Source organism: Balaenoptera acutorostrata, chromosome 1, assembly GCF_949987535.1.
Source record: "Balaenoptera acutorostrata chromosome 1, mBalAcu1.1, whole genome shotgun sequence".
In the NCBI taxonomy this organism is placed as follows: Eukaryota; Metazoa; Chordata; class Mammalia; order Artiodactyla; family Balaenopteridae; genus Balaenoptera; species Balaenoptera acutorostrata.
Genome location: NC_080064.1, coordinates 38,467,709 through 38,493,350, shown reverse-complemented (window position 1 = coordinate 38,493,350; position 25,642 = coordinate 38,467,709). Strand labels below are relative to the sequence as shown.

The following is a 25,642-nucleotide window of genomic DNA, read 5'->3' as shown; positions in this document are numbered from 1 at the left end:
AAGCAGTCCTGTTAGTAGTCGGGGTATCAGAGTCTACCTGAAGTCAAGCGTGTGGGGCCAATCAGAAGGTAAGACTGTAATCCATACAAATGAGCAAAGTGGTTGAGTTTTAAAGGTACAGATTCATTAATGTGTGCCTAAAACACAAAACCCAGAATCTTCGGCTACATAGAAGAACCATAGAAACAGAAATTACCTCTCAAAGGCAAGGACACTAATAGTGGGGGCCTACAAAGAAATATACAGAATAGTCCGTTAAAGGGTTTTTATATTTAAGAAATAAGATTCTATATTTAAGTAATAGAAATATTACTGTTGATAGCAGGTATGAAAAATGGCACACCTGAGGAGTGATGGAAAACAGTGATTTAGCTAGATATAGGGATATTATCTAAATATAAATTGAAAGATATATTATCAGAACAAGATGTGTGGATTAAGAGTTTTAGGCCAGATGACTGATTCATAGAAGGAGAAAATCCATGAGAAAGGAAAATATATTAGGTTTAGTTCTAGGTAATGAATAGACTGTTATGTAATATGTTTATGGGTAACTTTCATGCATGTAACACACTCAGTTCAAACTCTTGGCAGGAGGAGACAGAGTAAAGACCTCTGAGGGTTTGTTTGTGTCAGAAAGAGGGAGGGGATAAAATGCAAGCTTAGAGGTTGGAACATTGGCTGTTGAGTTTCAGTAGAGGAAAATTTAAGGTGATTGTTTTGGGAGCAAACAATTATAACTACACTATACTGAGTAGTTTTTAGTAGCACTCCTCTCTAGAGATCCTTCAGTTTGCTATTGTGGCCAAAAAAGAGTCAAGGAAGTACACATAGCATACAGAAGAGCTTTGGAAGCAAGGCAGGGAGGTGCCCTTGTGTAAAAGCAGGATGTGTCTGCTCTTGGAATGCTTATATGGTTCGGGTCATATAATGAAGCCGAAGAAAGGCCCAAGAAGGCTGTGCCGTGGACCAAAGGAATGATTGGAAGCACTTCTTTGCCCTGGAAAGTGATGAGATATTAAGAAACCTGCCATTCCTAGGTGCATGACTAAGGGTGGCAAACTAGACCTTGAAAGTTCCTTTAACAAGTTATGTAAGCTAAATATAAGAGAATTTAGCTCTATATTTAGAATTTATCATGGATGATAAGCCATGACCTGCTTGTATCCTGCTAGGATGTTTAGGGAGACACAGAAAACCACTGCCTCTTTTGGAAGTGTTGCTTCAGGGAGGATAGTCCACTGTCCCATAGTCCGTGCTTTGATGTTTCTAACAAAGACAATACTAGGATTGGTAGGCTTGATCTGCTCTAATGCTGAAATTGTACAGTCAGTCCTGAAAGAGACTGGTTGTATTGCTGCATGATACTGAATATGATCTCTCTTTGGTCCTGTGTTGAAGTTGGAATTGGTTGGAATTCTGCAGCACCCAACGAGAGACTGTCATTAGTTTATCAGGTCCCTTTTGTGTGTGGACATTTCCCTGACTTCCCGCTGTATAGCCCATAAGGATTTTTTGAGATTTTATGCTGAGATTCCAATGTACTGTTTCTAGAATATTCTTGAATGCCTAAATGCAGAATTTCATTTCTTAAATATAGAATAAAATATTTCTTAAATATAAAATTCTTTATTTATTTTTACTTTATTTTTAGTTTTTGGCCATGCCATGTGGCTTGCGGGATCTTAGTTCCCCAACCAGGCCCCACGGCAGTGAGAGCGCGGAGTCTTAACCACAGGACCGCCAGGGAATTCCCTAAAAGCCTTTAAAATTCCTTTTCAAAAAAAGGAGTTCATTTGCAATTCTTTTTCATCAGGAGCTAGTTTTCATGATTACCATTTACTTTTCTTGGTATTCGTAAACCTGAATTCAAAATAAAGAATAATTTGCCATAACACAACTTAGTCTAACCTGACTAATAAACTATGACTTATTGCCACCCTAGAGTAGGCTCTGTGTAGTGTGCGTCAGTCCATCCACATCTACACCCAAAGTAACATTATTATCAGTGACTGGATCGTCATTAACAGCTGATCATATTTTAAAAAGCTGGGATAAGTACCTGATCAGATAGATGATAAAATATCAGTCTCCAGAAAGATCTCAGGAGACTGAAACTATGATCCAAATTGAATATCATAAAACTTAATTTGAATAAATGTCATCTTACACATAGCTCCAAAAAGTCAACTTCCCGAAAGTAAAATTGGAGAGGCAAGGTGGGGCAGCCATGTGTATGAGGAATTCTGAAGGATATTATTACTGTGTCAGTAATTGTTCAGTAAAGGTACACATTGTGACTACAAAAGTTAGTTTAATCTTACATTAAAATGTATCCTAAATAAGCCATTAAAAGTCCCATTCTCTTATGCTGGGTAAACACTCCTTGAGTACAGGAAGCCATCTCTTTATCTGAGGATAATAGGTCCTGGAAAAAAAAGTCCACTTAAAGTTAATCCATTTCAAAAAAAAAAAAAACGATAATCCATTTCAAAGGGTGTGCTGGAATTTTCCATTTGCCCTCACAGTTTCTACTCTTCATCTTTCTCTACCCTGCTCTGTGCCTAAGAAAACGGATCTATTTGCCCTCTGGCTTCTAATTAGTTTTGGCCATTTGGAGGCACTGGCAGGAGATGAGAGGGCAGGAGGAGACTGAAGTAAGAATACTTATTTTCTGGCTTCCTCTCTGTGTGATCACAGTGAGTTGGCTGTGTCCTCATTCTCTACCAAAGGTGGCACTCTCCATACAATACTCTCTGGGTTCAAGTCACTGCTGTCTCCAACTGATTCTTCAGTTCTAGGAGAGGTTATGTCTTCCCACTATTGCTAGCCCCAGGGAGTTTCTCTAAAACATCTCAAGACCTTTGTAAACAGTAAACTCTCCTCAACTACCAGTTTGACTGTGGCTTCTGCTTCTAGCCAAGGCCCTAACTGATACAAATTAGGCAAAATGTCATAGTACGAAATGTCATAGTACACAGTAAACAAAATGATAGTTTGATTAGGGATTTTATGTTGAAGATGAAATTGAACATAAAGAAAATAAGTTCATCCTATGTGCACTGAATTTATGTTGTAACTTCAACTTCATATCTTTTTTAGAATAAACAAAGAAAAAAACCACACAGTTAGTGACAGAATGAGAATTGGATGTTAGGTCTTTTTTTCTTTTTTTTTTAATGTCTCTTAGCTTTCTTTTTCTTTTTTTTTTTTAAATTAATTAATTAATTAATTTATGGCTGTGTTGGGTCTTCGTTTCTGTGCGAGGGCTTTCTCTAGTTGTGGCAAGCGGGGGCCACTCTTCATCGCGGTGCGCGGGCCTCTCACTATCGCGGCCTCTCTTGTTGCGGAGCACAGGCTCCAGATGCGCAGGCTCAGCAACTGTGGCTCACGGGCCCAGCTGCTCTGCGGCACGTGGGATCCTCCCAGACCAGGGCTTGAACCCGTGTCCCCTGCATTGGCAGGCAGATTCTTAACCACTGCGCCACCAGGGAAGCCCCGGATGTTAGGTCTTTGATGCTTTGTTCAGGATTTTCCCCTAGAATGTACTGTTTTATATGTGGCATTACTCAATAACAGTAAATTAAATATGAATTAACATGCTAAATTTACTTGAGCTTTTTAAAAATCATTTTTAGAAGCTAGTCAGTTCCTGGCATTGTTATTAGATGTTTAAGGAGTCAGAACTATATAGTAGTATTTGAAGTGGACTTTTGGGAGATTAGAAAAGTTGCCTGTGTCAGAAGGCCGAGACCATCATAGATAGAGCGTGAACCAAAATATTCTTCTCTTTCGCCTGGATTTTCCTGGGTGTCTTAACATTCCTTGTGGCAGAAAAGGAGGCTCAGTTTACAGAGGTTGGTGGCTTACAAGAAAATGGGGACTCAAGAGAAAATGTGGTACAGTTTGTTCATTTTAAGCCTTTTACCCAGTGTGCTTGTCTCTTTATTTAATAAAGAGAAAGATCAGTTTATTTAATAAAGGAAAGATCAGTTCTTCAAGGATAGAAAACTTTGGATATTAAGAGTGTTTAGAGGGAGGGTATCTGGATATTTTGCTAAGAGAAGTGATAGTGTAGGATGGGGTTTGTTACTAAATAAATTCTATCAAGATCATATGTTAGTTGTTTTCCAGTTTTCCAGTTTCACTAAGCATACAAAATGAAATCCAGGTTAACTGAAATGAAATCCAGGTTCACTAAGCATACAAAATGAAATCCAGGTTAACTGAAATCCAGGTTAATGTCTTATTGAGAAAGGCTGTGTAATCTATCTTAAAAGAACTTTAAAATTAGTTGTGATGCCAAGTTATCTACTGTACTTGGGGTCAGAGGGAGGTACAAGATGACCTTGGAGTTGACCCTGAAGACTTTGTTAAAAGTGGCCCACCTACAGATATTTACTGACTATTTATTGAATATCTACCATGTGCTGGTACTGTTTTCAGCGTTTGGAATAGCCATGAGCAGGACAGATCCCTTTCTTTAAAGCAGCTTACATTTTAGCTGGGGAGACAAACATAACCAAGTGAAAATAATGAATTTCAGGGAGTTCCCTGGTGGTCCAGTGGTTAGGACTCAGCGCTTTCACTGCTGTGGCCCGGGTTCAGTCCCTGGTTGGGGACTAAGATCCCCCAAGCCGTGCAGCGTGGCCAAAAAAAACCATTAAAAAAAATGAATTGCAGGCAAGTACTATGAAGATGATAAAATAAAAGTGTAGAGTGACTGGTGGACTGCCTTAGTTGGGACAATTTAGGGTAGTCTTCCCTGAGATGTTTATGATGACACCTGAATGATCAGGGGCCTGGTTGGAGGATGGTGATGAATGAAAGAGTTTTTATACTCCACTGAAGTTTTAGGCCATCGTCCATCTCAGTGGAACGAGATGAAATGGTTTATTTCATTTTACATCTAAAATGTTGGTATATTTTGAAATACTGTGATCTACCTGGTGATGAAGTAGATTTGTATTAATTACTCAGATTGCCACCCTGAATTTCTTGTGGCTCACTTAGGTGCAAAAATAGACCTTGAAATTCTGTTTTAGAATGTAACTCAGTGTAGTAGGCCAGTGAGGGATTGCATACTCTGGCTTAGTGGAGATTGCAAATGTGACACCATGCTCGCCTAACTAATGATTTCAGAAACAAGTGTCCCATTGTGTTTGAGTGCGAGTATATGTGTGCTTGTGGTTATGTAACCTTTTAGAAAAGGAAAGTGAAAAGTGAGAGAAGTGCCTAATTTCAAGTAGCTTTCTGTGTCTCTGCCTTTTTGCAAAAAGTTGAAGGAAAAGTAATGGAGAAACAAGTTTAGGGAAATCTCTGGCCATTCTTAGTGGGACTGGGGAAAATAAGTTCCTGGACCCTGGAAGTTTGGTTGGCTTGGACGTGTCTACTTTGTCCAGGCAGAGTTTGCATAGACACTGACACTGGTGTCTTCCCTCTGGCAGGTGGCTCAATCACAAAGGAGTAAGACAGAAGCGCCTAAATGCCTGGCTGGGAATCAAGAATGAGGATGCTGCTGAGTAAGTTCTCTCTGTACCTTTCTGTCAGAGGGCTTTGTTTCCAGGATAAGACATGGGACTTCTTAATACATACTGCGTGCTGGTTCTCTTTGTTATTTGAGGACATTTGAATCAAGAACTTTGCACCTCTTTAAATTGAATTGCCTCAAGAATACCCTATAGGCACTTGAGTTCAAAGACCTGCTGAACCATATGAAACCTGGATGCTTAAGCATTGCTCATTCACACATTCATGTGTCAGGTTATTGGATGAGACATGTGAATTCTGTGCTTTCTGCATGATAGCAAATAATGAAGTTGTTAAAAAAAAATCCAACTAATTGCAATTCCACTTTGTCATTTTGTGGTTAAAGATTTAGAAGAGAGTTTTATTCGTGAATTTGCTTTTAGATAGAAGTAAACTGATTGTTAGAATAATATTTTAACATTTAATTTTTAGGACCTATTTTATCAATGAGGAAGATGAAAACCTGCCCCATTATGATGAAAAAACCTGGTTTGTTGAGGATATCAATCGAGTACAAGCAGAGGACTTGCTTTATGGGAAACCTGATGGTGCATTCTTAATTCGTGAGAGTAGCAAGAAAGGATGTTATGCTTGCTCTGTGGTGTAAGTCTTCTCTGGGGGTATAACCTTTTGAAAACTTCCACATTGATTAATAGAAAATCAACGCCTCCTAAAGTTCAGATCAAATTAGTTGAAGTACAGTAAAATGAGGAACCATGGCTTAGACCATTAATATTAGTACAAAGAAAACAGTTAGTTGCTTTAAGAGAAATACCATCTGAAATTATTTCGGGGATTTTAATTTAAATGGTAAGCAGACTAGGCCCTGCATTGTTGCTATTGGATTTTAGGTATCTCTGAAAAGTAATTTGAGATTTTCAATTGAAAAGATCACTTAATTCTTTAGTAGTCTCCTGCTTGCCTAACTAGGCCTTCATTGTCAGATTAAGGAAGGCTTGATTAAACAGAACTGTTTTTACTTCAGAAGAAAAACTATCTAAAATTTGTACTTAAATAGTATTCTGTTGAGGTAGTGATAGAAAATGTTGGATGTTTTCTGTAAGATGATTTTATGACTTTGTTTGGAAAAGCCTATTTTCCTTTTAATGGAAAGTGAAATTCTGGGGACAATTAATCATGCCTCAGTGAGATTTTGCCGAAGTGTTATATATATATTCCTTAAAAAGGCAACTGTTTTCATTGACAAAGACCATACCTACAGTGGAGGTATAGTATGATGGTCATGAGAGCAAGCTTTGGGGCCAGATATACAGGATTCAGATCCTGACTCTTCCACTTACCAGATATGTGACCTAAGGTAAGTTACTTAAACTTTCTTTGCCTAGTTTCCTTATTTGTAAAATAAGGATAATAATAATATCTACTTAAGGGTTTTTAAAGTATTACTCGAGTTAATATATGTGATTTAATATACTTTGATCAGTGCTGGAACATAATAAGTAAATGTTATCTACTAATATTATTATGATAATGATGCTGCTGATGGACATGCCAGAAGGCAAGCAAAGATGACAAAATGATTTTGCCCTCAAAGAGGACAAAGTGGTGAGGATAGACAAAAGACACTCATATTAACAGAATGCTTAGTGCTTTACATGATCATCTTGTCCTTAGTGGTCTGTCTCTGTCATGCAGTCAGAATTTGAATCCAACTTTACCTGGTTTCAAAGCCCACATTTTTCTTTTGCACCACACTTTCTTCATTTCACAGTTAAATATCCAAGATAAATAAAATCACTGTGACATAGGTATCACTAGTAGGCTGTGTGCATGAAGAACTAATTCTGTTAGAGAAAGAGGGTTGGGAGATTTTGTGGAAGAGGTGGCATTTGAGCTGGACTTTGAAAGGATATTGAATAGTGGGACATCTATGGGCAAAAAGTAAGGCAGGAATTGGATTAGTATTATCCAAAGATAGAGCTACTTGAAACATTTCATTTCTCTCTGACCTGGGCTCAGATACTCAAGTGTATTTGAGTGGAAATGGCAGGAGAATATGACTCTTGCAGGATCTGAGATCTTTTAAGAACAATAAAAAGAAGGAATACAATAAGCCCAGCGCATTAGTAGTCCCTCACTCTTATCTAGGTCGTTGGGTGGCAGCCTGTGGGTTAAAGACTTGGCTGGTGGAAAATGCTGCTCAGCAGCTCAGCTAATTCCTGGGAGACCAAGGAGCAGCTTGAGTATCTTGGGAGCTGTATTCTTTTTCTCCTTCTCCTTCCTTTAGCCACAGACTTAACCAGACTCAAGTCCACAGCAGTGTGGATTTCTGTTGCCTATGAAAACCAGCTGCAGTAATATATCATATTGGGGTTCACTTTTGGAGAGATTGGAAGCAAAAGAGTCTGGCATCACAGACTTACACTTGTTTGCTAGCCACTCCAGCTACAGAAAGCCTGCTTACAGTGATTTCTCAGTTTACTCAGGACATTTGCTGAAGTTAAGGATGTGAATAAGTTCAGTTTTTAAGGAGACTCTCATAGCAAAATTAAAATGATCATGTAGTAGGAAGTCAAGGCATAAAACTCACTTGTTTTTCCATTTTAATTTCTGTAAATGACATTATAAAGAAGCCTAAGAAGAAATTGCTTAACTCTACAGCCTTCTCAGGCTAGAAACAACAATATGTGTGTTTCACTAGGTTAAGGAGTTAGTTAGGTAGTGAGCACTTGTGATCCTTATTGTTATTGCTATTTGGGGTAAGAAATTTGATTAGAGATAGAACAGTTAGATCAACAAGGAAACAGAAGACTTGAACAACACTATAAAACAACTAGACCTAACAGACATCTCTAGAACACTTCATCTAACAACAGCAGAATACACATTCTTCTCAAGTGCACATGAAATATTATACAGGCTAGACTACAGGTTAGGCCACAAGTCTCAATAAATAGGGTTGAAATCATACAAAATATGTTGTCTGTAACCACAATGGAAAGAAATTAGAAAGTAAAAATAAGGGAATTTGGGAAATTCACAAATGTGGACAATAAATAACACACTCCTAAATAGCAATAGATCAAAAAAAGAAAACAAGGGAAATTAGAAAATACTTCGAGTTAAAAAGAGAAGCACAAAATTCAAAACTTATGGAATGCAGCTAAAGCGGTGCTAAGAGGGAAATTTATAACTGTAAGCATTTATATTAAAAAAGCTCTCAAGGGCTTCCCTGGTGACGCAGTGGTTGAGAGTCTGCCTGCCAATGCAGGGGACACGGGTTCAAGCCCTGGTCTGGGAAGATCCCACATGCCGCGGAGCAACTAGGCCCGTGAGCCACGACTACTGAGCCTGCGCGTCTGGAGCCCGTGCTCCGCAACAAGAGAGGCTGCGACAGTGAGAGGCCCACGCACCGCGATGAAGAGTGGACCCTGCTCGCTGGAACTGGAGAAAGCCCTCGCACAGAGAGGAAGACCCAACACACCCAAAACTAAATAAATAAAAAAAAAAAAAAAAAAAAAAAAGCTCTCAAATCAATAACCTACCCTTCTTTCACCTTAAGAAACTAAAAAAAGAAGAGCAAATTAAACCCAATCGAGCAAAAGGAAGGGAATAATAAAGATTAGAACAGAAGTAAATAAAATAGAGAATAGAAAACAATTGAGGAGGGCTTCCCTGGTGGCGCAGTGGTTAAGAATCCGCCTGCCAATGCAGGGGACACGGGTTCAAGCCCTGGTCCAGGGAGATCCCACATGCCGCAGAGCAACTAAGCCTGTGCACCACAACTACTGAGCCCACGTGTCACAACTACTGAAGCCCGCATGCCTAGAGCCCGACCTCTGCAACAAGAGAAGCCACTGCAGTGAGAAGCCTGCGCACCGCAACGAAGAGTAGCCCCTGCTTGCCATAACTAGAGAAAGCCCGTGCACGGCAACAAAGACCCAATGCAGCCAAAAATAAATAAATAAAATAAATAAAATTTTTTTAAAAAGGAAACAATTGGGGAAATCAGTGAAACCAGAAATTGGGACGAACAAAATCAATAACTTCTAGTTAAAGTCTTGCACACACACACATATACACACGGGAGAGAGAGAAGACACAAATTACTAAAATCAGGATGAAAGAGGGGACACTACTTGTAGTCCTTACAGAAATAAAAAAAAATAATGATGGAATACTATGAATAATTATATGCTAGCAAATTAAACAACCTAGATGAAATGGACAAATTCCTGGAAGCACACAAACTACCAAAACTGACTTAAGAGAAAGTAGAAATTCTGAATAGAACTCTAACGAGTAAAGAAATTGGCTTCACTGGTGAATTCTACCAAATATGTAAAAGGAATTAACACAAGTCCTTCACAAACTCTTCCAAAAAATAGGAGAGAACACTTCCTAATTCATTTTATGAAGGCATATTCCTTATGAATATAGACATAAAAATCTTTAACAAAACACTAGCAAAGCAACTCCAGCAGCATATAGAAAGGATTATAAACCATGACTAAGTAGAATTCATCTTAGGAATGCCAAGAGGTTCAACATTAAAAAATCAATGTAATAAACCATATTAATAGAATTAAGGACAAAAATCAACTGACAATAATCTACTGATTATTTCAGTAGACTCAGAAAAAGCGTTTTACACTCTTACATGTTAAAAAACACTGAATAAACTAGGAATAGGAGGGCACTTCCTCAGCCTGATAAAGGGTATGAAAAACCCACAGCTAATATCATACTTAGTGGTAAAAGACTGAATGCTTAAGCTCAGGAAGAAGACAAGGATGTCTGCTCTCACCACTCCTAATCATTGTACAGAAGGTTCTAGCTAGGGCACTTAGGCAAGAAAAAGAAATAAAAGGTATCCAGATTGGAAAGGAAGAAGTAAACTATTAGAGCTAGTAAATGAGTTCAGCAAGGTTGCAGGTTAAAAGATTAGGATACCAAAAATCAGTTGTATTTCTATATACTAGCAGTGAACAATCTGAAAATGAAATGAAGACAGTCTATTTATAATGGCATAAAAAATGCTAAAATGCCTAGGCTTAAAAAAAAGTGCAAGAGCTATACAGTGAAAACTATGAAACATCATTGAAAGAACTCAAAGAAAACCTAAATAAGTGGAAAAACATCCGTGTTCATGGATGGCAGTACTTCCCAAATTGATCTATGTGTTCAGTGTAATCCCTATAAACAGTACGAGCTGGCTTTTTACAGAAATGTCAAGATGATCTTAAAATTCATATGAAAATGCAAGGGATCCAGAACAGCTAAAATAACCTTGAAAGAATAGAAAAGAGTTGAAGTACACCTCCCAATTTGAAAACTTACAACAAAGCTGTAGTAATCAAAATTGTGAGGTACCAACATAAGATTAAACATGTAGCTCAATGAATAGAAATGAGAGACAGGAAATAATAAACTCTTACAATTATGGTCAGTTGGTTTTCAGCAAGGGTCTCAAGAACATTCAAAGGGGAAAAAATAGTCATTTCAGCACATGGTGCTGGGACAACTGGTGAGCCACATGCAGAAGAATGAGGTTGGACCCCCACCTCACACCATATACAAAAATTAACTCAAAGTGTATCTTAGGGACTTCCCTGGTGGTCCAGTGGTTAAGAATCCACCTTCCAATGCAGGGGACGTGGGTTCGATCCCTGGTTGGGGAACTAAGATCCCACATGCCACAGGGCAACTAAGCCCGTGCACCACAGCTAGAGTCTGCGCGCTGCAACTAGAGAGAAGCCCATGCACTGCAACGAAAAGATCCCGCGTGCTGCATCTAAGACCTGACACAGCCAAAAATAAATAAATAAATATTTTTAAAAAACCCCAAAATGTATCATAGAACTAAATGTAAGAGCTAAAAGGTAAAACACTTAGGAGAAAACATTAGGTATAAATCTTTGTGACTTTGGATTAGGCAGTGGTCTCTTAACACATCAAAAACGCAGACGACAAAAGAAAAAGATAAATTGGACTTCACCGTAATTAAAGACTTTGTGCATCAAAGGACACTATCAAGAAAGTAAAAAAGACAACCCACAGAATGGGAGGAAATATTTGCAAATCATATATCTAAGCAACTAGTGTCTAATGTATAAAGAATTAACAATAAAAAGACAAGTGCCCCAATTAAAAATGGGCAAAGGATTCAAGTAGACATTTCTTTAAAGAAGATATATAAATGGTCAATAAGCATATGAAAAGATGCTCAATGTCATTAGTCATTAGGGAACTGTAAATCAAAACCACCATGAGATACCACAAGGATGGCAGTAATCACAGAGATGGACAATAACAAGTGTTGACAGGGATGTGGAGAAGTTAGAGCCCTCGTACACTGCTGGCAGGAACTTAAAATGGTGCAACCGCTTCAGAAAACAGTTTGGCAGTTTCTCAAAAAGTTTAACTTTCTTTTTGGCGGGGTTGGGGGGTGCCATGCCACACAGCTTGTGGGATCTTAGTTCCCCGACCAGAGATTGAACCCAGGGCCACGGCGGTGAAAGCACTGAGTCCTAACCACTGGACCTCCGGGGAATTCCCAAGAAGTTTAACTTATGACTCAACAGTTCCCCTCTTAGGTATATATCCAAGAGAACTGAAAACCCGTGTCCATACAAAAACTTGTATGTGACTATTCACTATAGCCAAAAAGTGTTAACAATCCAGGTGTCCCATCAATTGATGAATGGACAACCAAATTGTGGCATATCCATACAATAGAATATTACTCAGCCATGAGGAGAAATGAAGTATCAATACATGCTACCACACAGAAGAACTTTGAAAATGGTGTATTAAGTGAAAGTAGCCAGACACAAAAGATTGAGTGATACTGTATGATTCCGTTTATATGAAATGTCCAGAATAGGCAAATCCATAGTGACAGTAGGTTAGTGGTTGCCCGGGTCTAGAGGGAGGGAGGAATACAGAGTGACTACTAATGGATATATGGTTTCTTTTTAGGGTGATGAAAATATTCTGGAGTGAGATAGTGGTGATTGTTTCACAACCTTATGAATATTCTAAAAACCACTGATTTGCACACTTAATTTTTTTTTTTTTGGTTTGTTTTGCCCCCTGCAGTGCATTCTTGCCTAATGGAGGTCCAGAGCTGAGTGATTAAATGCAGCCATCCATTTTAGCTACCAGGTCTTGGGAAATGAAGGGTATCTCTGTGACAAGTCTGTAGGGGTGGGGGGACACATGGGTGTGATATCATACAAGCTTTGATTGACAAAAAGCTTCTGCTTCTCCTTTGCAGAACAACTGCTCTCAGACTTCTGTTCATTTAGGGTCCCTTTATCTGTTGCTATCTGCCTTAATTCCCTGTGGTGTTTGTGTGTTGTATCTTTGCAGTGCTGATGGGGAAGTGAAGCACTGCGTGATCTACAGCACTGCTCGGGGCTATGGCTTTGCCGAGCCCTACAACCTGTACAGCTCACTGAAGGAGCTGGTGCTCCATTACCAGCAGACATCCCTCGTCCAGCACAATGACTCCCTCAACGTCAGGCTTGCCTACCCTGTCCACGCACAGATGCCCTCGCTCTGCAGATAAAGAGGGAGTGGGAAGAGCGGTGGCTCTCTAGCATTTTTTCTACAGTTTTTATTAGACTATGAGGGCATTCTTTCTACGTAGACTGCTTGTTTTGCACAAGAAGTGATTCTGTGAATGTGAAGTGGAGAGGCCGAGCAGCAGCCGGCCAGAATGGGGGCATATGGGGCCTGGGGTTCTCTGGGACTCACTGCTGCACTGACATAGGAAGCTGGGAGCAGATGCTGTTTTTTGGAAAGTCTGTTTCCTTGGGGTTTTTGTTTTATTTAGCCAGGCACCCTCAACAGAACACATTAGGCCTGATGGGGGTGAGGGTTATATCTGGAAGCCTCTGGGGAGTCCATGTCCTCTTCTGAGAGGCCATGTTGCTCTGAGAGTGTGGTGGGGCATGGCCCTTCTCTCTTCCTCCCAACAAGGCGGTGGTTTTGGTTCGGTGGTAGAATGGCATTTGGTGAAAAAGACAACCAAAGGAAAATGGGGAGGCTTGGGATTTCATTTAAAGAATCTTAATACATGGGTAAAAACTTTCAACCGAAGGTACTTAACCAACATCGTTTAGGCGTCAGCATCTCAGTAACTCCTCCCTTTAAAGAAGCATTATGTTTAGAAACCAAATTGATCCCAGCAAAACGATTGTTGCCAGACTAAGGTCTGATGGAAGAAGGCGGCACTAGTATCTGAATGCACACTTCTGTACCAAAACTTGAAAGTAAAACTAGAGAATTTGTTAGTTTTAGCAAACACTAAAATTGGTCAGTGTAACTCCTTTTGCCCTGCCCTTGTTTCTCTGAGATGAGGAATAGTGTTCTTTTTGTGGGCTGGTGAGCTTTGAATCATAAAATGAAGTTGGTACTTGTGTGGTGTTTCCTTAGCCTAAAGAATGATCTGTTGTTTGAAACCTTTGTAACTTGTGTGTATGAGTAAAGAAAAGGTGCAATCCAGTGCTTTTAGATGGCTTGATATACCAAATAATGATGTAGAACAACATTCTTATATGTGCTTCCCCAAGTTTAAATGCCCAGCAGAAATAGTCAGCATGGTTTAATTTCCCGTCATCTCCTGTCGTTTGCTGGGTAGGGCCCAGGGGAGCCATAGGTGGCTAAGGCTGTAGCTGGAAGGGAGCCAGATTGCGGTCAGGGACTTCAGTAAATCACAGGCCCAAGGGCTCTGGTTTCCAGGGTGTCATACCACATTACCCATGTGCTTCCATACAGTGGTTTCTGAAACTTTTGCAAGGAGAGGAAGGGATGGCTTGGAGTTTAGACTGTTAGCCGAAGCCATCTGGAAGCTTTTTTCTTTGCCTTTTTTGTGATCCTGCCGTTAAGATGATGTGCACAGACTGTCCTCATGCTCCAGTGGCCCTGATTTTAGGCCAGGAATCCTCTGCTTCATGTGGTTTAAGCCTTCCAGCTGAGTGAAGCTGGGCAAATGGAGCTGGACAGCCTCTACTCCTACCTCCATTATGCTCCACCCTCCTCAGTCAACACTCGTTTGACAAATAGAGTCCAGCTGCCTCTGAGCCAATCCTAGAGCCATAATAGGCTCGAGTGAGTCAGCTGTTTGAGCCCAAAGCTGTGCAGTCAGGCATCCTGGCTGAGCTACAGAAGTCAATATCTGAGTCTTGGTGAATAAATAAGGTTTACACCTAGGGAAACTCCAGTTTTGGGGATGAAAGAAACAAATTTTGCTTTCCCTGAGCACTTATCTTGGTGACAGGATCTAGAATGGACCATGACATAGAAATAGACATAGATTAACAATTTGGGGGAGAACCTCCAGAGTTACTAACAGTGAAGATAGAAAGAAAAGGGGCATCTCTTTGGCTTTTCCTTGGTTACGTTGCAGTTTCAGGATTGGGTGAGGCAGACAAATGAAACCCCCTCCAGTGTCACTGTTCTGACCTAAGCCCTTAACTAGTTGATAGCCCGCTGAAATCCCTTCCCCATATTGCCAGATTGTTGAACCTGCTTAAGCAGCTAGATGCTCAAGATTGGGTGCAAGGAATCCCTTCTTTCTGGTACTAAAATTTAGTGTGTCCTGGATATCTCTTAAAATAAACGAAAAGGAGAATGAGGATGAACCATGTGTTGCTCCTTATCAGGCAGCATTAAGGGTGTGCAGGGAGAGCGCAAGCGCCATCTACCATTTACACTTGGGCTGGCTAGTGGAGAAGGGCTACTCATTTTTAAGTCATACATTCCTTCACTTTTTCTTCCTTGTTTTTCATTACTGAATTTGTTGCTTTGTGGGAACTAAGACCTAGGGATCATTTGAGAAGTTGGAAAGTATCTTTTCTGAGTAGTTGCCATGTGATTTGCTTGATCTTGACCAGTGGAAATGGCATAGGGACCAGTCTGCTAACCACTTGGAGGGGTAGTATGCAGCTCTTTTACTCCATGGTCTTGGCAGCAGGTCTTGGCCTCCTTCATCAGAACCTAGCTCTGTGTGTTATCCCATGATCTGGGCCCTGGGATTCTCTCTTGGCATCTTAACTGCAGCCTCAGTGAGGCAGAGGGTAAAGAGACAGACCAAGACCAGAGGGGCTCATTGTTTTCCAGGCTAGAGAAGCTGGCCACCAACACGGAAGCAGCTTGGGGCTGGCTGGACACCGGTCAGAGGCCTATCTTTTCCAGGTTGAGCTTTCATCACAGAACAATGCTCTGTCTCCATCTGGCCATAGATGCTAACTAAGCCTTGGCCATGCCTCAGGCCTGTATAGGCTAGTGGTGTCCTTACCACTGATTTGGTCAAGTTTGAGGACTTCTGATTACCGCCCCTACCCTGTCTCCAAGCCTCGATGGAATCCCCGCTTATTTTGGACCCTCAAGTGCTTTGCAGAAGCTCTGAGAGCCAATGTGGTGTCTTCCACCGGTCTCCTCTTGCAGCAAGGAACCAGCCTCATGGGTCCTCTTGGGCCAAGAATTGCATCTGGGCAATTACTGGTTATTCAAGGTGGTCTCTTGCCAGTTAAGACTCCTTAGTAGATCTGTGTGAGGCTTCAGTGGCCTTAAAGCAGAGGGTCCAGATGGGGGCCTGGCTGGGCCCTCTGCTGTCAACTGCTCAGCCTTGCTCTAGCTCCAGCCACTTGTGACAGACAACCTTGTTTCCTTACAAATTCCAGCATGTGACTTTGGTGCCCTGTTGTTACTCGTGAAAAACCTATTCTTCTGTTGTCTTTGGTGTAGTCAAGAAAATTCATGTAGTTACGTAAAAATATCGGATTTACAAGGAAGCCAACTGTATGTCTTGTGTTGGGACGATTCATAATGTAGTTCCTAGACCACTTTTGCAAATTGTTCTTGTCACCAGGTGTGTTCAGACATTGCTGTGCAGTTGTGGGGGAGGGTGGGGGGAAGGTGAGGGGACATACTTTTTGGTCTTTTTGTTTTTTACCTTCCCCAAGTGGGGACAGTCTGGCCAACTTGCTCCAGTAATGCAATAAAGACATTGCAATAAAGCACCTTTTTGTTCTCATGCTATGGAGGGGTGGGCTGGGTGGGGGGTGGCAAAAGGAAGAGGACTGGGGTATTGAAAAGCCCCAAAGCTCCCAAACCTTCTCTGCCATGGCACCAAAAGATCAAGATCAGTCCTGGGGCTGATTTGGGGTTACCAGAGGCTCTCTTCTTCCCCTGAAGAGGAAGTCAAGCCTGTCAGGCATGATGCCAGAATCCTGTCCACCAACACAGGACACACGGAGACTCAGAAACTAACCCTGATAAAGTTAAATGTGAGAGCCCTTTTGTCCTCACCCCATTCCTATTAGAAAGGCCACTTAATTGATTCTTAATACCTGTCTCTGCCCAGCAGTGTGTTTGCATGCTGTTTTGTGGGGGCAGGGGTGTGGGCTGTCTTAACAGTCTGCCTGTCCTCTTGTTGCCCCCGGCCGTCACCCTCCTGCCACACTTTGTTGAGGTTCCTACATGTTGGGAACATAATCAGCAAATATGTGACCAGCACTGTGGGCAAAGGGCACTGCAGTTCTCATCCTTGTCACTCAGGCCCCACTCACGTGTGTACTGAATTACAAATCAGACTGAAGGGCAATAATCTATTATTCTAAATGACCTTGCCTACGTCCTTCCTCCCCAGTGCACTTAGCTACATAGCACCCTCAAGGCCACTGCTAGGAACCACGGATGATTTCCCCTAATTCCGAGAGTTTTTCGCACTCTCAGCATGGGATGCTCAAACTCCTATCTATCTACAGCCCAGTCCTCTCTTCTGAACTCCACCTGCTGGCTAGATATCTCAAATGGGGCCTTGGGTGTCCCACAGGACTGCAAACTTTTTGTCTACTTAATGAGTAAACATATGCTTGGCTATGAATTCCCTTACGTTCCTACCACCAAACCTATAACTGGTCTGCATCCACCTAACTCCTCTCCCTCGCACCTGTCAAATTACAAAAGGTAGCCCTCCTCCAACTATAAGCTAGTCTCTCCATGTGTATTTTGGATGCTGTTTTCTCCCATCTTCTCAGGAATCTCCTGTGAGTTCTCTGTTGTTCCCTCTCAACTGGATGATCCATTTAAACGTGGCTGGCTGTCTCTCACTCCACTTGCTCAGTCTCTACTCAATCCTTTATCTCTTCAGAGCCTAACCTTTTTAAAAAACATCTAAGTTTGTCTTTATTTCTTCACCTCCTCAAGCTCTTCAGTACGGGTCTCACCACTACCTGAAATTGCTCTCCTTGATGTCTTAAGTAACCAGCATTGTGACTACTCTGAAAAACTCTGCTATTGACTCCATGATCATTCATCTCGTTTTCCTCCTGCATCTCTGACTGTTCCTTTTAATTCTCCTGGACTCTAAGTAAGTCTCTTGGGCGCCTCTGGCCACCTCACTTATGCCTTTTTCCCTGGCAGTTATATCCACATCCATGAATTCACCTACCATCTCTAGGCCAATCATACCCATCGTTGTTTCTCCTGCCCAGACCTATGTTGCAAGGTACCTCACATGCAACATATTGAATGCAGGGTCACCACGTAGCCCTGGTTCTTTCATTATTTCATATTTCAGTGAATGGAAATACATAATTCATCTGGTTATATAGGTCAGGAATGTAGTCATCTTTGATACCTTTGCTTTGTGTCTACATAAAACCCACCACCAACCCATATCAATTTTTACTTTCTAAATAGCAAAGATATCCAACTTCTCCCCAACTTCACTGTTTCACTATCTCTAACAATACTGGAAGGCCTCCCTTTTATCATTCTTGCCCCCTCAAATTCATTTTCATTATAGCAACCAGAGTCATCTTTTCAAAATAGAAATCTGGGGAATTCCCTGGTGGTCCCGTGGTTAGGACTCGGACTTGCGCTGCCAGGGCCCAGGTTCAATCCTTGGTCAGGGAACTAAAAACAAAAAACAAAAACAACAACAAAAAAACTAAACTCCAAACAAAACAAACAAAACACCAAAAAGGGACTTCCCTGTGGCACAGTGGTTAAGAATCTGCCTGCCAATGCAGGGGACACAGGTTCAATCCCCGGTCTGGGAAGATTCCACATGCCACGGAGCAACTAAGCCCGTGCGCCACAACTACTGAGCCTGTGTGCTACAACTACTGAAGCCATGTGCTTAGAGCCCATGCTCCGCAACAAGAGAAGCCACAGCAATAAGAAGCCTGTGCACCACAATGAAGAGTAGCCTGCTCGCCGCAACTAGAGAAAGCCCGCGCAGCAACGAAGACCCAACACAGCCAAAATATTAAAAAAACAAAAAACAAAAAAAACACCCAAATCTGAACTTGTGTAAAACCATTAAATAACTTTGAATTGCTCTTATGGTAAATCACAAAATTCTTAAAATCATCTGGCTTCTCCCAAGTTCAGGATCTCATCTCCTACTTCAGTTACTCATTTGGCTCCCTCCACTCAGCTAACCCCAATGGCTTGGACCTTTTCCTTTTTCCTTCTGCACATGTCCTCTGTACAATCCCTATCTTCTCCTATGGCTTTAATTACCACCTATTGGCTGATGGCTGCCAGATCTATGCGTCCAGCTCCCTACACCTCCCCTCCTTCTGGGGACACCTCCTCATTGTTGCCATCCTAGTTTAGACCACCGCAACGGGTCACTACATCATTTTCTCTCTGGTCGGCTTACTCCACTTGAGCCTCTCTACACTGCGGCCAGTGATCTTCCTAAAACCTAAATCTGATTATACCACTCCCAGAATTACCTTCCAGAAGCTCCTCACTCCTGTCAGGCTAATCTGGCAGTGTTTCTCAAGGGGAGCACCACTGGCACTTGGGGCAGCTGCCCTAAGCATTACAGGATGCTCAGCATCTCTGTGCCTACTCTTCTCAAACCCCTTCCTTCCTCCCATTTCCAACCCCCTAGGGGGGCAGGTCCTCCCTCCCAGGAACTGCTGCAAGATGTGCCCGCACCTCCCCCTTCACCTATGGTATGGTGCTTCTAACCAGATCCTGACCTACATGGGGGGTTGCCCCAGGCAACTAGTTACCTGTGTTCCCAGTGTCCCGGACAGGCTGTCCAAGGATCTGCCGTCAGTGAACGACTGAAGGAAGGAGGAAGGGAGGTTCAAGAGGGGCCTGGAAGGCTGAGGGGCCAGACATCTGCCACCACAGGCAGGGTGCGCCCTCTGGCGGCCACAGCCTTCCCCACGCAGGGTGACGAGGAGCTGCAGGATGCATGTCGCGCCCAGCCAGTACCCAGAGGCATTTTCCTGTCTCTAGGCCTCTTGATGCCTCTCCTTCTGACCTAGGCACTGGATTACGGAACAGTCAGTGCAAGACAGCAGTTTGGCGAGTCCTGCATCACCATGGAGGCCCGCTACCACAGCCCTACCCCCTGTCCCTGGGATGCCATCTCTTGACTCCTCCAACAACAATGGTCCCACAGCTGTCCTCCCCCTCCCTTCCACACCACCCACCCACTCACCAACCGCAGTCCTACCCACTGGGGGCTGCCCATGTCAGCAATGTCCATATCCAGTGCTAAGGCCTACCTGACAACAGCCCAAGAAGGGCTGACTTGCTACAAACATTAAGGGTTTATGACTAAATACGGAAGGCAGTTTCTCTATTTCACCTGGCCTCTCAGCATTTTACCAAGTAAGCTCTCGTTCCATTTAAAATCTCTTTACTTTTGGATTTTATGACTCTTCCTCGATGTCTTCTTTCTTTGCCTTAAATGCTAGTGCATTACTACTGATACATTGATGGCTCTCAGATTTCTAACTTCAGTCTAGATTTCCCTACTGAGTTCCAGACCCATGCACCCAAACTTCTGGATGTCCCACAAGTACCTCAAATTAAATATATCCCAAGTTCAACCCTTCACCTCCCTCTACCTCTTTTTCTCATTTACTGGCTAAGAGCACTCCAAATTAGGAGATAAATGTGGGTTCTAGTGTCAAGAGAGACCTAGATTCTAATCCTAGCCCTGCCCAGAGCTGTATGATCTTGCTCACATTAATGTCTGAAAATCTGAGTCCCCTTCTCTATAAAGCAGGAATATTACTTGCTACATGGCCTTCTCTGGTTCCCCATCACCTACAGAAAGTCTAAACTCCTAGAAGACTCTTAGATATGGCCTTCGCCTAACTCACTAGACCCATTTCCAGTTTGAATTACTTTCAGCTCTTTGAATATGCCAGGTGTATGGCAAGTGCCGTACTCTGTCTGGACATTCTTTCTCACACTAATCCCCACTCTTCTAACCTAGCAAACTACTACCTATCATCTGTCCTCCAGGTTTGAGCTCAGATGCCCTAGTCTCTGGGAAGCCTAGCTGGCTTAGGCACCCTCCCACAACAGTGTCTCATTCATCACTACATTCTCAGCAGCAACACAGGACCTTAAGTTACATTTGTATTGACTGAAGGAAAGAAGAAAGCCAAAGACATAAAGATAGTTTCCAAGAGCGTGTATTACACAGGACTGAGTGCAAGAAATGGCAAACAACCTCTATGTTTGCTTTAAAAGCTCATCGGGTGCCAATGCCAAGTCCTGATGCTTCTGAGGGCCCCCTGGGTCTCGGCCCTTCTGGAGCAGGCTGGGCCCAGGCTCCTGGGTGAGGGGGCAGCTTTTGCATGGAATGTCCTGCCTCCTGTCACCTGAGGCATCAGGCACTTTGGTGATACCCAGGGCTGGCTCCTCTTCCTCTCTTTGTGTACACTCAGGCTCCCATAGCCAGCTCTGGCTGGGAACCTCACAAGGTAGATGGGCCAGCCCAGGGGCACTGGGTGGCCATGACTTCCCCTCCTGTCTGGGAGACAGGTTTGCAGGGTGGACTGGAGTTGTAGTTTCCAAATCCTGGGAGCTGGCCAGCCCATCTAACATTGTTGCCTTTCTGGTTGGGGATGCCCTGTCAGGGCCTTCAACAATGAATTTCCAGGACCACGGGCCCAGCTCTCCAGAGGTGGAGGCAGTGGAGCAACTGGTGGGGATGAGTCCTGAAGAGCTCGGACAAAGTGCTGTTAGTGCCTGGGTGTGGAGGTGCTGGGCCTTCCAGCAGCCTTCAGGGGGGATGGGGTCTGTGGGTCCAGCCCTACCCAGGTTGGGGGCTGATGACGAGGAGCTGGCAGCCTTTTCAAAGGCTTGTAGGATCCCAAGCCTCTTCTGGGGGACACTAGGGCCTTCCATTCTGGGAGATCCCAGTGTGACCCCTGTCAATAGGCCTGGGACCACTGGGCCCTGGCTCCTGGGATCCCTGGGCAAGAAGGCATCCTCTTCCTCACCCTCTCCTGCTCCTGCTCCTCTGAGGAGTGGATCCTGGCCCACTTCTGGGTTAGGTACCAAGCTTGGCTCCTGTACACCTTGGCTGTTCTCAGGCCCCTCATCAGTGTCATCTTCTGAAGAGTCAACCTCCCGGATGGCTTCCTGCTTCTGCAGCGACTCTCGCCGTTCAGCCCGGTCCTGGCGGAGGGTTCCTAGGGCCCGTGAGGGAGCAGCCTGCAGCACCCCTTTCCCTGGCAGCGCCCCCTTCCCAGACAGCACACTCCTGGTCCCAACTACCTCCAGAGGGCTGACTTCCCTGGGTGGCAATTCCTTCTTTAGCTCAGGGTGGGGCAGGTCAAGGCTATGTTTTCGAGAAGTGGCTAGCTTCTTCTCAGAAGCAGCGAGTGCAGCCGCCAGTTTCTCAGCTGACTGCACCCTCTTAAGTAGTGGTGAGCGGGGTGGCTCCGCACTCTTGGGCCGTGAGAGTTGCCGGCCTAGGGGAGGCGACAAGTGAAGCTTGGTAGGGAAGGCCTGGGCTCCATGGCCAGACAGGGGTGATGGGGAACGCTGGGGTGAAGCTGCTGGTGGTGGAGAAGGGGTGTGGGCCAGTGGTGACAGTGGGATGCTGCCTGCTGACTTGCGCCGTGGAGAGCGGTACTGGCGTTGGAGCTTGGGCGCCAGACCGTGGAGGGAGCTGGGCCGTGTGTGCCCAGAGCCGGCTGGAGAACTGGGCACGCTGGAGCTGGGGGAGCTGCTCTGTGATGAATTTCCCCCCACTTTGCACAGACAGACAGACAGACAGAGACACACACACACAAAGGCAGAGCAGTTAGCTCTAAGAAGTGACTGAGGGGCAAAACAGGGCTTAGCCCTGGAATGTCCCAGGATCATCAAGGTTACTCCACCAGTGAACCAGAGCCCAGGCTACAGAAATGAAGTCACCCTCCACCTCTGTCACCTCCTCCCCAAGATTGCTGGATCTTAAGGGGGTGGGTTGGATGAGAGCTTCAGAGTGGGACCAGTGGGAAGCACAGAGGGCCCAGGACTCTGCTACCTCCCAGGGGCTGTCTCTGCAACCAGCCCTTCATACCTGAATGCACAGCTTCAGGGGTCACCCTGTAGCCCTGAGTGGGAGATCGGGGAGAAAGGCTGTGGCTGTGTGTGGGAGAGCCTGGCCCACTCTCCCCTGATGACAAAGAGCGGTTAAGGGAAGAAAGGCTGCGGCTGGTGTGGAGTAGGGATGCCTGCTTCGTGATCTTCCGGAACAGGGAGCTCCTTTTTCTGCTGCAGAGACAGGGGTCAGAGGCTGTCTGAGTTGGTGCCCAGGGCACAGCATACACTGGGGCAACGGCCAGGGTCCCCAGCACACACTAGCACCTAGGTGGCTGAGAGCAGATCCCCTGGGCTAAGTCTGGCTCACCTTTCTTGCCCATCCTTGCCCCGGCTCCGCTTGCTCCTTCGGGCCATCTTGGCCTTGTAGCTGTCCTTCCGAGCTGGCCCCACTTTAATGGATGTGTTCTCCAGGGGAGTTGTTGAAATAGACACCTTGTTTCCACTCTAGGGATCAGAGCATGAGCCTAGGCTAAGGCCGTGGCTGTGTTCCTGCCCCTGCCCCTCCCGCTGGGTACGGCTGTCCCACAGCTTGAGGTTCTGCCCCTGCATCACCATGTCTGAGCCAGGGACCACCTTCCTTCTTCACAGATTAGGAAATGGCTCCACTGGAGCCCAAGTGGTTTGGGGTTGGGAAGATAGAGAAGAGGCTCACATGCCCTGTCCTCCAGTCCTACCCACAGCTCAGCAGGATCCCTGCCTTGGTCAATGAGGGTGTCGCCTTCCAGTGAAAACCCTTTGCTATGGCCACACCCAAGTTCCGTGTGTATGTGCATCTGTCCTCAGTGTCAGGTATGTGTGCGCCCAACTCTCCCACTCCCCCCATGGCCAGTCACAGACTCATAAGGCTGGAGTCATTCAGGGACCGCAGCAGGCGGCACACCCAGCACTGACCTTCAGGATCAGCTCCACCACCTCTGTATGCACCAGCCCGTGCACAGGCTCCCCGTTGACGTGTGTGATGAGGTCCCCCTGACGGAGCCCCGCCTCACTGGCTGGACCTCCGTCCTCCACGTGCTGTCCCGGGGAGAGAACAGTCCTCAGCCTGGAGCCTGAGCATGAAGGGTGGGGCCTAGCTCTGCTCATCGAGCTGTGACCCCTACCCCCCACTCTTTAACCCCTGAGGGTAATGTGGGCGGGGACAGAAGCAGGGACAGACAGGCCCTAGTAAGGGGAAGGAAGAAGAGTGATGAAGCTGGGAGACAACAGGTCTGGATGGCCAGACATACCCACACCATGTGGTGCACAGTGTAGACGTCCGAGTCACCCATGTAGACACGGATGGCCCGCAGGGTGAAGCCATACTTCTTGCCGGCTCGGTGGATGATGATGGGGGGCCTTGAGCTACTGAGGGCTGGCAGGAAGTCCCTGCTTGGAGAAGAGTCCCTGGATGATGGGTTGGATGACTGGGAATGCGGGGACATGGGGCTGGCCAGTGGAGAGCAGGTGTGGTGCTCTGGAGAAGGAGAAGCCGGGACTTAGTGCGTCCATGCTCGAGCCCGGCCCCCGTCTGGGCTGTTGATCCCACACAGCTCTAGTCACAGAGCCTGCCCCCAGCCAGGTATGTCTTCCCCGCAACCTCTGAGCAGCAAAGCGCCTTCGTGTGCCCAGACCCTCGCAGACCCCAGGAGGTGACGGGCTCGCATTTACTGAGTGCTTACTTATATGCATTAGGGACCATATAAGCTCTTCATACATACTTGAACGTCACAATTATCCTATGAGCTACCATCATTAATACCCACATTTTTTGATGAGGAACTTGAGGCTCAGAGGGATTAAGCACCTTCTTCAAGATCAAGAGCTCTTCAGTGATGGAACCAGGATCTGAACATGAGCTCTCTGCCTCAGAGCCTGCGCTCATTACACGGTGCTATCTGCCTTCTGGAACACGCACACACAACCCCACACCAACGCACACCTTTAGAGACCCCTGCTCTCTTAACAAAGGGGCCACAGTGACACACAGCCTCTCGGATCCCTGCTCCTCAACACACAGAACACAGACACACCTGCTGCGTGCACACCCCAGCCATGGGCCCACAGAGGTTCCAAGGCCCTTCCTATGAGTTTTATCTTCGCTACCCGGGGGGCTCACCCGTAGGAATGAGGAGGGACAGGGCTGTGGCTGAGGCGGACTTGATCACTTTGTTGATGGGGCGAGCGGTGCGCTTTTCTATAGAGTCCCCAGAGAGCAGCCGGTGGCGGGCCCTGCGCACCGCCAGGTCGCTGATGGCCTTGGCTGTGGCTCCCTCAGCCAGCTGTGGGGTCCCGCGGCCTCCTCGAGTCTCCGCGGCTGTGGACCAAGTGACCAGTGAGACCTGCAGTGCAGCTGAGCCTCCCCTCCCGGCCCCCTGCAGCATCCCCAGCCTAGGCCCTCTGGCCACCCGCTGGGCTGCACCTGGACTGGAAGCGCTGCTCTGGCCAAGAGGCTCCTCATCCAGCTTCAGCCGCCGTTCCGCTGGCCGTTCAGGGGCAGGCCCGGATACCCACTCTCCAGACGGGGGTGTCAGAAGCCAAGCACCCTCCTGCTGCTGCCTCCTAGGGGGGCCGCCAGCCTCCTCAGTGCCCTCAGGGAAGCGAGGCACGTCCAGGAGGCCCGAGCAGTGGCGGCGCACTGTGAGTGGAGGGCTGGAGTCGCTCTCCGTGTGGGATGACTCAGACACCGACAGCCGCTTCCGTAATCTGTGGGACACAAGGCCTAGGGTGAGGTGGCCCCGGAGGCCTCCCTCCTCCAGCCCAGGCTTCCTCTGGGGCTCATGTCACAGAACCTCTCTCC

The 25,642-nt window shown here is 45.2% G+C and overlaps 2 protein-coding genes across 14 annotated transcripts in view; one reads left to right on the top strand and one right to left on the bottom strand.

Moving 5' to 3' along the window:
- Positions 1-16,474, top strand: part of PIK3R3 (phosphoinositide-3-kinase regulatory subunit 3) — an 87,523-nt gene extending 71,049 nt beyond the window's left edge. Inside the window, exons 8-10 of the mRNA XM_057552642.1 lie at positions 5,448-5,522; positions 5,962-6,132; positions 12,865-16,474. Of these exons, the coding sequence (XP_057408625.1) occupies positions 5,448-5,522; positions 5,962-6,132; positions 12,865-13,063 (445 nt within the window). The 3' untranslated portion in view covers positions 13,064-16,474. The remainder of the gene's footprint in view (positions 1-5,447; positions 5,523-5,961; positions 6,133-12,864) is intronic.
- Positions 16,475-20,944: 4,470 nt separating this feature from the next.
- MAST2 (microtubule associated serine/threonine kinase 2) overlaps positions 20,945-25,642 on the bottom strand; it is a 204,901-nt gene continuing 200,203 nt past the window's right edge. For 11 of the 13 annotated variants that reach the window (XM_057548200.1, XM_057548222.1, XM_057548227.1 and 8 more), the window contains 7 exons: positions 25,265-25,548; positions 24,962-25,159; positions 24,093-24,319; positions 23,758-23,880; positions 23,174-23,310; positions 22,844-23,037; positions 20,945-22,529 (listed from right to left, as the gene is read on the bottom strand). In XM_057548200.1, coding sequence (XP_057404183.1) covers positions 21,001-22,529; positions 22,844-23,037; positions 23,174-23,310; positions 23,758-23,880; positions 24,093-24,319; positions 24,962-25,159; positions 25,265-25,548 — 2,692 coding nt within the window. In that variant the 3' untranslated portion in view covers positions 20,945-21,000. The remainder of the gene's footprint in view (positions 22,530-22,843; positions 23,038-23,173; positions 23,311-23,757; positions 23,881-24,092; positions 24,320-24,961; positions 25,160-25,264; positions 25,549-25,642) is intronic. The other 2 variants (XM_057548204.1, XM_057548256.1) reach the window with 1 other exon arrangement.